This window comes from Chiroxiphia lanceolata, chromosome 16 (assembly GCF_009829145.1).
Source record: "Chiroxiphia lanceolata isolate bChiLan1 chromosome 16, bChiLan1.pri, whole genome shotgun sequence".
Taxonomy (NCBI): domain Eukaryota; kingdom Metazoa; phylum Chordata; class Aves; order Passeriformes; family Pipridae; genus Chiroxiphia; species Chiroxiphia lanceolata.
In genome coordinates this window covers 9,406,332-9,419,751 of record NC_045652.1, presented here as the reverse complement: position 1 = coordinate 9,419,751, position 13,420 = coordinate 9,406,332, and the positions used below count along the sequence as shown (strand labels likewise).

The 13,420-nt window shown below is 41.6% G+C and overlaps 1 protein-coding gene across 1 annotated transcript in view; it reads right to left on the bottom strand.

Moving 5' to 3' along the window:
* OTOA (otoancorin) overlaps positions 1-9,735 on the bottom strand; it is a 32,854-nt gene extending 23,119 nt beyond the window's left edge. The window contains exons 1-10 of the mRNA XM_032704402.1: positions 9,657-9,735; positions 9,300-9,328; positions 9,178-9,208; positions 9,057-9,084; positions 8,111-8,198; positions 7,073-7,204; positions 5,503-5,738; positions 5,200-5,303; positions 2,825-2,931; positions 2,239-2,378 (exon numbers count right to left, since the gene is read on the bottom strand). Coding sequence (XP_032560293.1) covers positions 2,239-2,378; positions 2,825-2,931; positions 5,200-5,303; positions 5,503-5,738; positions 7,073-7,204; positions 8,111-8,198; positions 9,057-9,084; positions 9,178-9,208; positions 9,300-9,328; positions 9,657-9,735 — 974 coding nt within the window. The remainder of the gene's footprint in view (positions 1-2,238; positions 2,379-2,824; positions 2,932-5,199; positions 5,304-5,502; positions 5,739-7,072; positions 7,205-8,110; positions 8,199-9,056; positions 9,085-9,177; positions 9,209-9,299; positions 9,329-9,656) is intronic.
* Between the last annotated feature and the right edge of the window lie 3,685 nt (positions 9,736-13,420).

Here is a 13,420-nt window from a genome sequence, read left to right as displayed (position 1 = left end):
CTACCTGGATTGCTTGTGCTGCTGAAAACTTAACTCTCCTGGTTCCATTTGTCCATGGCTGGATTCTCCTAGTTAACAACTCCACTCACCTTGGCAGTATAATCTTGAAAAGGATGGAGGGCTATTAAAAAAATCTCTGCAAGTGGCTGATGAGTTCTCATCTGGGTTGACTGGATGTTTTGAGTTCTAAATCCCACCTGGATTTCACAGGCAACATAACTCTCTCAGAGCAGCAGCTAGAGCATTACGTGGCCTCTTCATTGTTTCAGGTTTAAACAAAGCCTGCTGTATTTCACATCAAACACACGACTGATGGGTGGAGATCTGAACAGTTCAACACCAGTTAGGAGAAGGCATGCCAGGATTCCCTGCCCCTGTAGTGCCAGCACAGCAGCCTGCAAGGCCATGTTGTGGACCAGATGAGAAGCTCGTGCTCCTTCACAGGACCTGTGCTGTAATATTTAAGTCAACATTTCCATTAACCTCTGTAAAGTACAACCACAGCCACAGCTGGTGGAGAGAAGCAGCCACACCACCAAGGGGAAGTGCCTGTTGTAGGTGGCCTTTTGACTTAGGCCTTGTGCTTATTTAGTGCCACTACCTGCAGCCCTGCAAAGAAAGAGCTTGGAATTGCAGATCACTCTTGCTGGACTTTGAACTTTATAGTGATGGTGATGAACTTGTTTGTAGGAACCCTGAATCGATTCCCTGTCCCTGTAAAATCTTAGTCTTTGCTTTCATAATTTACAGAGAACAAGAACCTCAAAGATGTGGCAAAAGGCCAGCTTTTCTGCAGCAGTCCCTATTTTTTAGCAATTCAAAGAGGCATAGGTAGAGTCTTGGCCATAATGTCCAAATCAACACCGGACATTGCTGCAGCACTATCACAAACTCAGTGAAATTCTGCAGCACGGAAAGGCTTTTATTTCCTCTATTCCCTCAACAACAACCTGCTAGAGATATAACAATATACTGCTTGAGCAGCCCATCTGAATTCATGGGACATCATCAAACCAACATACAAATCAAAGAAACATCTGTAAGAGCATTTTTATAACAAATAATTACCTTCCAATGCATTACTGCATACCCACCAAGAGCTCTTCATCTCCTTTGGGATTAGCAACAATGAATAACACTACTTCTTAAAAGTAAAAGTGCATTTAAATCATCAGTATGGTTAAAATGAGTAATATAAACTAAGTGTGTTGTAAAAATGGAATATATTAAGGATTATGGAGCATGACATTTTCCTCCTCTGTGAGAACGTGGCAGCTCTTGTGAGTGACAAAATCATTTCTAAGATTTCTGACACTGAAATTTAGAGCGTGGGCATAATTCTCCTCTCACTTACACCTCCGACAGTGAGCAATGCTTCAGGGAAACCAGAGCTGCACTGCAGCAACGACAGGAGCTCTGAAGCCATAAAGCATATTCTCCATTAGTTTAAAACTCCAAGGTATTCCCCCAAGGAGACTACAAATAACTTCAGACAGTGGTGTCTTGGGACTAAATACATCCACTGATCCGACGGTGTGAATGTAAATGTGGAGCGCGGCGCTTCCTCGCAGCAGCTCACGCTCTCTGCCTCTTTGTGAGTAAGAGCAGTTTGTTTTGGTTTTTTATTAAAGTTAGTTCAGTGCTGGTTTGACAGCCCTGAAAATGCAGTTTCCTGCTTACACACCTAACAGTCACACATATTTAGGCATAGCTCATGTCTGCCCTGCAGGACAAAGAGGACAGCAGGGCAGGATTTACAGCTCCTCACTTTGTGACCTCTCTGGTGACAACCACGTCAATTAAAAACCACCTGCAGTCCTGGCTGGCATGGGCTAAGATTTCCTCCTTCAATCCTAACTGTAATATGACTTCCACAGAACAACTCCACCTTCTGTGATCCAAACAGCCAAGACAACTCATGTCCTGCTATCTCAGTTTGTTTTACTGCTGCACTGTACAATGTGACAGGTCCCAAAAATACTGCTGTAGTCTTCCTACTAATACTACAGGCATCTCCTCACTGTGCAGCAGGAGACAAAGCATTAGCTAATTAGGCACACCTCCAAAAAATCATAAAGTAGCAATTCTTCACTGTTGCTAAACAGGGCTGGATTTCAGCCTAGATTTTCCTGCTGGAAGGGAAAAGCTGTGCCATATTGCTTATTGCTCCTCTCTTTTCTCCTTACTTATTCGTTCCATCCACACACAGCCATAAAAGAAAAAGAAAAGCAGTCTTGCCTGTAGATGGTTGAAGTGTTCCTCATATCAAATCCTGATGAGTTTATCCTCTCCAGGAAAGCCTGGGCAAGCTCTGGTGTGATATCATACACCGTGTCCAGCTGCTTTGTCGCGTTGTCATAGCTAATGAACAGTCTGATCTGAGCAGCACAAACAGAACCATGCAGCAGCATTGTGAAACAATTGCATCCAATAAAATCTGTGTTTGACACACTAAATTAATTGACCCCATTCATGTTGTTGAGAAAGGAAGAAGACAGATTTGGATAACATGGTATTTTTGAAGACAAAGCTGAGTGAGCGATTTGAGCGATTCTCTGCCAAACTGTCAAATAATTTGAGGGCTTCTGTCATTGATCCCTTTCAGCAGAAGCCACATAATACTGATACAGATAAATAATTATATATTAATTATAGGCACTTTGAAATTCCAAATATAAAAGAATATTTGTAAATAATACATTTATATTTGCTCTTTAATTAAAATATATAAAGTTTTTTCATGTTTTAGTTTGCATTTGCGTTCATATTGTTTGTAGCCGATATCCCTTTGTAATGACATATCCAACCACACTTTGTTACTTACTTCACTGAGACTAATTTTCAGAATTTCTTCTAACGGGAGATGGACCATGAATCTTCCCAAAATCCATAAGCTTTCTGCACTGACCCAAGAAGCTGATTCATTGAAGTCTGTTTTGTACAAATAAATACTTACTACAATGTTAAGAAAGTTATCACTTTTCAAAGATGTTGTACCCAGTATATTGTTACTGCTAAACAATCAAAAACAATCAGAAAAATCTTAAAAGCAGAGAGAGTCAGGTTCCCTCCGTTGGCTACATTTTAGCACTACATTTTTATGAGCCCATACATTTTTTAATGAAAATGAAATAGTGTTTCAAATGTCTCAGATTTTCTTGTATGAAAACATTAATGTTTTATGTTGTCGAAATAGAAAATGGATAAAGTGTGGGACAGGAAAAATTTAACCAGTAATATTAAATATGGAGCAGTATTTTTTAAATTCAGTTTCCCTAATCAATTATATTATTTAAGAACATCAGGAAGGCATGATACTTTGTAATACTTTATATATCATATATTATTATTGATGATGCCATTTATTTCAGCAATATGTAATAGCAATAACAGAGAAAATGAAAAATGGTTCAAATACCTCTATGGAAATAGGTTGGCAAAAAATACAGAATACTGCATAACAGTTAAAAAATGGCATTCATTTAGTAACATTCTCCCAAGGATTGTAAATGAAGTCAAGATCCAAATATCCCTGAGAAATAAAGTATTTATGGACTCTGAGCCACAGACTGTTTTCTCCAAGGTATCATAATTTGGATGGCTCGGCATGTGATACCTCTGAACACATTCCTTGGCAGTGCTGATACCCACAATTCTGTTAGAATAAAATCATCAGGGCACTTTGAAGAGTTTTCAGTATCTGAAAAAACATCACCCTTTATCTATCAGAAGCTGAAGGACCCCATTTAGTGCTTTTTTTGAAAACACAGATCTAAGCCCCTTAACTGAGACAAGATGATGCTCCCAGCAGACCTGTCAGGCCTCTGTTTTTTAAGGTGATATCACCTCCCATTACCAGGGATGTTATAAGAGTTGAAAGACATGACAGAAGAGTTAAAGAAAAACAAGCCCAATTTAAGGACATTGACTGTGGTCTTTAGCAGAACGGAGCTGCAGGTACCAACCATGGTAGGTGTGATCCCCAAAAAATGACCCCTTTCCCAGGTGGTCCCAGTGCTACCCACACAGAAAGTGAATAAATCACACTACTGCAGGACTCCTCTGCTGTCCTGCCCTCTGTGCTGTGGCCTGTGGTGTGGATTCACCACACCTGCACTGCTTTTGGCAGGGAAGCAGCAACCAGGAGGTAAGAGAGGCACATTAATTCTCAGCCCCTCCCTGGGTGATCTTCCACACCCTGAGGGTTCACTAATGCTCCACACACAATCCAAGGTGACACTGAGGGATTTTCCCAGGACTGCTGAGTATCACCAGGCAAGTTCTGCATCTTTGCTTCCCCAGCAATGCCCTGGCAGTAACACCACCACACAGCAGTGTCATCAACTTCCTCCCTACGACTCAATGGGTTACCCTGATATTTTGAAACAGCTGAAGACCCAGGGGACAAATTTAGCTTCACTGAAGCAAATGGGCATTTTGCCCTTGATTTCCAGGGAAAGGGGATGAACACACACATCCAGAAGTCTAAAATGCTCACAGGACAGCGCTGCTGGGATGTTCAGTGAAAGCCAGGCAGTGGCTCTGATGGTTCAGAGCCCTCTCGTGAAGCCTGTCCTGCACTGGCACAGCTGTGGCACAGCCATTCAAGGCACATTAACCAGGCAAACAGATGTGGTAAAACGCATACAATCAGAATTAATTAACTGTGTTTTTATCTAGTCCCTTTTCTGACCAAGTCAGTGCCATGTGCTTTCACAACATCCTGCATTTCTTTTGTTTTTAAGCAGTGCATTGGCTAATGTACCCTGAGCCAGAGCTATTTTTCTAGTCTGAATAGGTGTTCAGAAGTGAACAACACACCTTGGCAGAGCACCTGACCACTGTATCCTATTTCAGTCTTAGAAAAAGTACAGAGAGAAAAGATCAGAGTACTAGAAAAAGACTGAATATAGCTCTGTGCAGAAGAGATGAAGAGTCCATTGGTTGGACTCAATGATCTTAGAGGTCTTTTCCAACATTAACAATTGAATGATTCTATTCTACAAGAACAAACATCTGTGGAGAACTATTTGTCATCAGTAACAAATATATTACATTTACTGTATTCTGAAGAAAAGGTATTCTAGACAGCTACTCTTAAACAGATGTGTTAAATTTGGGAAACAATTCAATACAATGGATAGGCCTTTGCTGATCTTTTTATGATAAGCAAGAGAAAATACTTTGTACATAACATACCACTCCTGTTATAGGATTTCTGTAGAATCTGCTTCATCCAGCCATACAGAGCTCTCTGAGTATTTGCTGAGGTTTTGTCATAGAGGTCCTTGAATAATGATGATCTAAGTGATACAAGGGCATGTTAGTTCTAACTAAGAGTTAACTAATGAGTTAACTCTTTATTTAAAAAAAAAAAAACAAACACATGGAAAAACTATTTTATAACCAGTGACACATAAGCAGGAAGCTGTATCTGGAAAATAGACTGAGACCAGCAAATATGATGTAGTATTAATTGTGTCTGAAAAACAAATGGCTTACAGGTTTCTGAAAGCATCCTCCAGCAGAATGTCTGGGAGGCTCCCAATGACATCAGGTTGGAGATAGTTCACTGCTGACACATGCAAAATCTGGCTTAGGATATCCACACAGTCCAAAGCACTCAGAGCCAGGAAACATTTATCCAGTGTTACAAAGAACAAGGTCCTGTTTACTCCTGGGCTTTGAAAAATTCTCTCTCTAGTCTCATCCCAATCAAGAATAATATTTCCCGTTTCCTGCAAGCAACAAAGGGTTATAAGAACATCTCGCTGATTAATTTAATACATTGTTAATTTTGAGGCCTGACAGAGAGCATTCCACAAAGAATATGGTGCTGTTCACATGACAAATTCCTGCAAAACACTCTGTTTGCATTACTTCAGATAATTCCTTTCTGGCATTGGGCAGAGACCAGCTTGAGTTTTTTTTACAAAATCAAAATGAAAAACAAAAGAATAACTGAAATGGCTGAAATTATAGTGTGTGTTCCCATGAAAGAATTAGTTACTTGAAAAATGAAGGGATATTGGAATTGAATAGGTATAATTTCATACATAATTTAATACACAGACATCTCTAGAACAGACCTTTTCCATGCAGTATCTCTTGCAGCTGTTACTGCAAACACCCCTTCCAGAAGAAGGGGCAATGTCAAACAGTACTCTGGGGATTCCCTGGGCACAGGTGCCATCTCAGAAGTCAACGTGCCTAGGACAGCCTGTTCAGAGCTGACAGTCCTGGTGATTTACAGTTTATTGACAGGGCTCATGCTCTGCTGCCCTGGCTCCCAGTACTCAGTGCACACCTGATCCGTGTGCTTTGGCAGCAGGAGCTGCCCCTCCATTGTTTGAACAGTGGATTATACAGTGTTTGCTCTGGGCAGTCACCTCACGGGTCTGAGGACGAGCTTTCCCTTTCTCCCAGGTCAATCTCCACCCCCTCAGCGATGCCCAGGCTGGAGGCCCTTCCAGGGGCAGCAGCGAAGATCCAAGTGCTCTCACACCTCAGGCTGTGATCCCACCTGCACTGGAGATCCCCTCTGCAGGGACAATCCTCCCTGGGAGGCACCCACTGACTCTGAGCGAGGCTTTTCAGATGGGTCACACAGGAACACACCACAGAGACCAGCAAATCATGTCGTGCTGCCTCCCCTCCAAAATGTCAAAAGTTTGCTCACATGTTCCTATAAGTAATTAACAAAATTACTAATTTCACCTTCTTTAGTCATCTTGGCTCTCTTTGCAGTCACTTTTAAGAAGAATATACTCCCTGAGAATAACTGATCATACCCACCTTAGGTATTAGAGTAGGAAGTTGATTCATTCTCTGGAGATCTTTTTCTCTCTACTGATGACAGTGAAAATCCAAAGGATGACTTGCACTTGGCAGCAGACTTTTAGACAATTAGAATTAAATGAAGTAAGTCTAACCTAAGGAGAGGGGCTCCTGGAATCTAATCTGAGCCAGGTAACTGCACAGTGTCCCCTGTGAGCCCCCCAGTCTGTCCCTCTCCCAGTTATCCAAACCACTGACTGTAGCTTTTCCTTTTCACAAGTACAAAGGGACTTACAAGATGCTCCTTCCTGCTGTTGAAGAGATACTTCATTGCAGTTTGGAACTGCTGCTGATCAAGTTGTTGAAATTCGGACAGTAGTTGCCTAGGCTGGTATAAAAGGTTCTTCAGGTAACTTTGTATGGACATCTGAAGTATAGAAAAATAAGTGTAATATACATGGAACTCATACTGTTGTACTGGGGGCACCTTTTACCCCCTGAAAATCTGTGCTCAAGAACTAAGTGCTTAGCTCCTGTACTGTCTGTGTTGTCAATGACCAGAATAACTATTCTCCACACAAACTGGAAACAAAAATAATCTAAATGTATTCTGAAAGACAGTTATTTTCAAACCCTATTCCTGGCTTCATGAACAAGTCCTCTCCAAGGAGCCTTTTAACAAAGATGCCTCAGTTTCTCACTTCATAAAACAAGAGTAATAAAGCTTTTCTGCCTCACACAGCAGAGTTGGGAAAATGAAAGTTTTAAAGAGCTAAAAAAAAAAAATCAGGTACGTGTGCATATTATTATTACTTAAAAAAGGGAAGGAAATGTGCAATTAGATGGGAGGAAAAGTCTGTAGCAGGTCATAAGCCAAAAATATTCTCTCTCACATCAACCTGCATTACCAGTTAACAATCTCCTGTCTGTTTTGAAAAATCCAAGGGGAGTCATAACGTTGGAACAGAAAGCTCTGTAAGGCTTATTAGCAGCAGACTGGAGTAAAATCCCTTCTAATTCCTGACAGAATTATTTCAGAATTGGTTTGGAACTTGTGTTGCAGTTCATTGCTGCCTTTGCTTAACTTTCACTGCCACCAACAAATACAGACAGAGGAAAAGCAAAAAGATTGTTGATATTATTATTTCTGTCTTGCATACTCCTGCAATCTTAGGGGGAAAAGACGACCAAAAACTCTATTCTTATTTAGCTGCTAGACTCTAGATGTATTAGTTACCTCTATTATTGACTGCCTAGTTTTAGCTACAGAGATAGGTTGCTTTTTAATATCCTTTCTGAATAAAAATTTTCATGAATTTTAAATGTCACAAACCTGGAGGCTGCTAAGAGTAAACATAACTTCCTGAGCATGAAAATATGCCATGACTTTTGTAAGCATATCTGCTGTCCAGACATTAGAACTGTAACAGAAAACAGGACCAAAAATGCCAGTAAAATAATATAACATGGAAAATAGCACATTACAAGAGTAAAAACAAAAAACAAGCAGTGCTACTAACACCATAATGACATGAGTATTCAGCTTTTTGGCCTAACCAGAGTAATAGTTGATCTATTTAATGCAATGAAAATACACGGTTCAATGAAGAATGGAATGAATTAGTTATGGTTTTTTTTCATCTAATTCCACAAAGACCCACAATAATCTCAATTTTCCAGGGTGCTGCCATTAGTACCATCTCCAGGATGTGCTGCCTGGCACCCCTTACACCTGTTCTCTGCTTGTAGAAAGCCCAGGGAGGAAGGTCTGCTGCCTTTCCCTCAGCAGAGTCATTAATTTCAGTGTCTTCTTTACACAGCCACTGATTTTCTCAAAATATGTAAGAGTGGAATGGCCTTTTAGGCTCATACAACTCTTTCCAATTTAGACAAAATTAGCAAAAGTCACCAGGAGCTGGAGGATGGGGGGATTGGGACTGAAAGGGAGAGGTGGACAGAAAGCTGGAACTGCACCCAATTTCCTTAAGCAGCCATTCTGACACATATGAACAAAGTTAATTATCAGAACTTTGAAAACTGCAGCAGGTATTTATCCTCAGCCTCATTCTGTGCATGTTGGGCTTTTTTTTTCTCTTTTGTGAAAAACAGCTTTTCCCATGTTAAGAGGAAATGCTCCTCCCAGGAGATCTAAATCAAAGTAATCATATGTGGCAATGTCATTCTATCCATAATGTCCCAGTTTCTGTGGAAATGAAACAGATCATATCTGAAGTGCAAGATAATAGTGAAAAATCAAGCTGGTGAGAGTAATACATTACCTTTGAAAATTAAGTATATCAAGGAGGGCTGCACATGAAAAATGAAACATAAAAAGTTATGGTGAGATACTGAGTTTTAATTCATTTTAAAAGTGTAAGTGGGAACAACTTTGTACATTACCATTCAGATATTTCCCAGTTATTATTTCCTCCTATGGAAAAAATTGTAAACATATGTAATAAATTATTATTTTTAGATTATAATATAAAATGTTAATAGAAAGATCAAATAAAAATACTTACGAGAGCTTTGTGTAATAATGGAGGCAAATCTGTAAGAGATTATCCCATTACTAGAAGTTAATTTAATGTTTTGTCATTTGTGTTACACAAAAGGACAAGTATTGTATGCAGTGATCAAAACTATATATACATATATAATTTATTTACAAGCATTTAATGCAGTTTTGAATAAATTTATTTACAGAAAAACAGTGAAAATAAAAGGCTATTAAATAATAATCAGTCTTGGTGAAATTCTTTGCTGGCATATCTCCATGAATTTGAATTGGTCCTAGTTCCTAAACAGTGCTGCACCTAATTTATTACACAGTTTTTTCCACCCAAGATACACTCCTCAGACAGGAGTTCTGGTCTTACCTTCAGAGCTCTGACTGTGAATAATCTCAGTATGATTCACTGATATCAACAAGAAACATATCTTCAAAAGTCTGGACATTTCTTCTGGTGTTTATTAGAATCAAAAGACATTTGGATTGAAAAGGAAAATAGAAAGAACAGAGTCAAAAGGCAATATTCACCCCAAACTTTCATAGCTATAAATCAGAGACAGCCTATATTGTGGAGTACAGATAGAGATCAGAACGTTCCGAAAGTGTTTGCTCCCAAGTTTTTAATTTAGATATTTTTCCAGGATAGGGATACATTTTATGCAAACACATGCCAAGTGTGGAGATGCAGCCAGATTTATTTCCCTTTTACCAAGTGGCTTGTTTAATTTTCTTCCTGGTAGCACCATTTATTTAGTAAGTCACACTCCAGCTAAATACTACTTCCATGCAGGTTTGTTAAAGCAAGAAAACAAATCCTTTTAAAATCAAATAAAATAGAAGAGAAAAAGAGGGAATGAAAACAGAAATAATAAAGAAGCTCCAAGCAAAGCCTAAGCCTTTCCCAGCTCATAAGGCTGTGCCTGCACCATCCCTACAGACAGGTCTGGGGCCTCCATCTGCAGCTCTCTGAACTCACAGGGTGGGGGGTCTGGCCCTGTCCCTGCCCCTGGTCAGTGCAGGGTGCTCCAGGCAGGGAGGGGGAAGGAGAGCTCCCCTTCCCTGCTGCCAGAGCTCTGCAAAAAGGGAGAGACCGTCCTTCTGCTCTTTTGAAGCAGAGGGAGAGTGACACATTTGAGTGCAAGACTATGTCACTTCATTCAGATGGATCAAAGCTGCAGTCCTTGCACTCAGGAGAAGTTGTACCATCAGTGTCCCACCATCACCCCGGACACAGTTTTACAGAAGTAGATGGTTTAGTAGCTCTTGCCATCCCTGCTGCTCTGTGCTGTGTGGCAGAAAGGTCTCTGAAAGATAAATTAGCTGGAAGGGCAGTAAGGGGACACCCAGAGCTTTTCACTGGAGTGTCACAGACTGGCAGTCTCACAGTTGCCCTAAACAAAATGAATCTGTTGCTTTGGGTCTAGTTCCTGCAGGACAAGGATCCACACTGCAGTAATGCCACAGGATGGAAAGGAAGCTGAGACTGAGCAGGTCTCACTCACAGGAGTTTCTGCAGCCACGTCCCCTCTGCCTGTGAGTTGCTTTAATCCACATTGTACTGAGCTACTGCAGAGAGGATCTTCTGCCTCTGCTCAGCCCTGAGTCACCACCCCCACAGGTAAAACCATTGATTAATCTGATATTGGATGATGCCCTACTCCACAGATCACGGCTCCTTAGCTGGGATTGGTCACTGATTTTAACAAATGACACGGAGGGCCCCACTGGCCAACTTGGCTCTGACCCTGAGATGACTTTGTTAGGTTTTCTCTCCCTTTCCCTCATTTCAAAGGTTTATCTGCAAAACACTGAATTTCTGCATTTCCTTTTGTTGCTGAGTCTGGATCCATTCTCGCTCTCTCTTTTTTTTTTTTCAAAGTTCTCTGCCACAGCTTGAGTTACAGATCTGAACATTTGATAAATACGAACTCCTTTCTTGGTTTGTTTAATCTCATGTATCAAGGTGCTCTTTTATGAAAACCTCTTTCAACAGCCTCCAGCAATAGTTCAGTCTATTGCAAATACTTAACTCCAGTCTTGTAACAGAAGTGACTCAAACTGACAGATGATGAAAAATTTAAACATTAGACTTTAAGAACTATCGCCTCTGTCTTGTTTTTACACACACTGAAACCCTTTTCAGCTATTCTTTTGGGAGCACCACAGTACATGTCTCTCATTCAGATATATCTGGTTTCCTGCACAATGAACTTACTTGTATTTGTTTCTGCCTTTGCCCTATTAATTTTGCAGTTAGGTTTGATTACTCTACATAGTTTAAATCATGCTTCCAATGTCAGTCCTGATTTGTTTATTCCAATTCATTCACTTTAATCGGGAGTGTATTTCAATTAAAGCATGCTAACTCAATATATAAGGAGATAAAATACTAAGGAAAGTCCTTTTTCATCCTGACTAATTCAGGCAGACAAATCAGCAGGTGCTGGAAGAAGTCTGCTGTGAAACAGCCCTGCTTGGCAAGACAATCTGTGGGAAATAGTTCCTTTTGTCAGTGAAACTAAGTCTGTTTGCAGTTCACTGCGGCTTTTAGACAATCCCAAATCACTCTGTGGGGATCTCTTGCAGATCCTATCCAGCATTTCCCCAGAGATTGTTCCTTGCATATGCTGTGATCAGATCTATGACAAGTCACCCTTAAGGAGCTCCCAGACCGCCTTCTCCTCTTGCTCCCTAAACAGCCACTCTCCCATGTACAGAAATCCTAGACATTTTATCACCCTCTCCAATGCAGTTGCTGCCTTATCTGAAGTTGGATAACCAGAAAGCTGACCTCATAATCACAAGTCTTGCTGATAAGCCCTTGCACTGCCAGTGCCCACCCCTGCACCCGGGCTCTCAGCACCTCTGACAAAAACCCCACATGCAGTGAGGGAACACACAAGGGGTCCAGGCTGGAAAGGGAGAGAGGGGAGGGCAGAAGAGAAGGAGACTGTGGGTTCTCGGGGAGAGCCAGGGCCCCGGAGCACTGTACCTGCCTCTGCTGTGTGCGCCTCCTTCCCAGCACCCGCAGTGCCAAGAGCTGGGCGGCTCCAGGCAGGGACCCTGAGAGCAGGGGCAGGGACAGGGGCCAGCACCGCCCCAGGTGTCTGCCCAGCAGCATCGGCCTTCAGCCAGAGGGGAGGGGAAAAACCTCCTCTGTGGGGGGCTCAGAGGGCCAGGGACTCCCACGGCAGGCAGGAGAGGATGTTTCCCCTCCAGAGATGAAGAGACCTCAAGGAGCTGCGTGGGGATACCCAGGGCTGGGCTGGTGCTGCCCTGCTCCCCCCATCTCCCCACCCCAAGCATGGGCAGGGGGCCCTGGGCTCCTCAGAGTAGAACATGAACTGACCTGGGGTCACCCAGCAAAAGGGGGCTGTGGTTTCGTGAGACGAAGTTGTTCTGACTTTGTGTTGAAAGTTTCTGGCTAAATCACACCCTTGCACAGCATCTTCTTCCTGTGATGCAACACATCCAATGCCACCTTGACAGAACACACAGTTTAGTTACTCTCCAGGGCAAGACACTACACATTAGTGAGACCACCAAAGGACAACTCACACACTTGTCTCCCACAGCAGGACAGGAACAGCAGAGGGACAAGGCAGGACCTCCAAACCTGGGAATAAAGAATTTGGACACTGGAATTGCAACACTTGTCCCCTTAGATGACATTTAAAGTATTTTGGGGAATTTAATGAACTACTGGACTCAAGTTTCTTTGCACGGGCTGTGAGCAGGTATTAACTGCACTCAAATGCTCCCTCCAAGGCCTGAAAGGAGAAGGAAGCCCCTTTCCTGACACAATGAGCTGCACTGCTCTCCTTCCCTCACTCTGGCTTTACAAATTCGGGTGTAGGTACAGTCCTCTCAGAGTTATTCTGTTTATTTGACAGGACTAAGCAGCTTTTCAACTCTGCTGAATTTAGGCTTACTCATAGAAAGCTTTTCTCTATTACTGCTTGTGTTTTAATTCCCCATCTCAAGTGTAAGAATACTTGTTTAAATAGAGTGAACAAAGTAGATCATAAGAAAGAATAAAACAAAAACCTATTATTTACATTGCACCTTCTGTCCCAAAACTTCTCAAAGCTGTTACTAACTGAAGTTTTAAGTGACAGGACTAAAAGATGA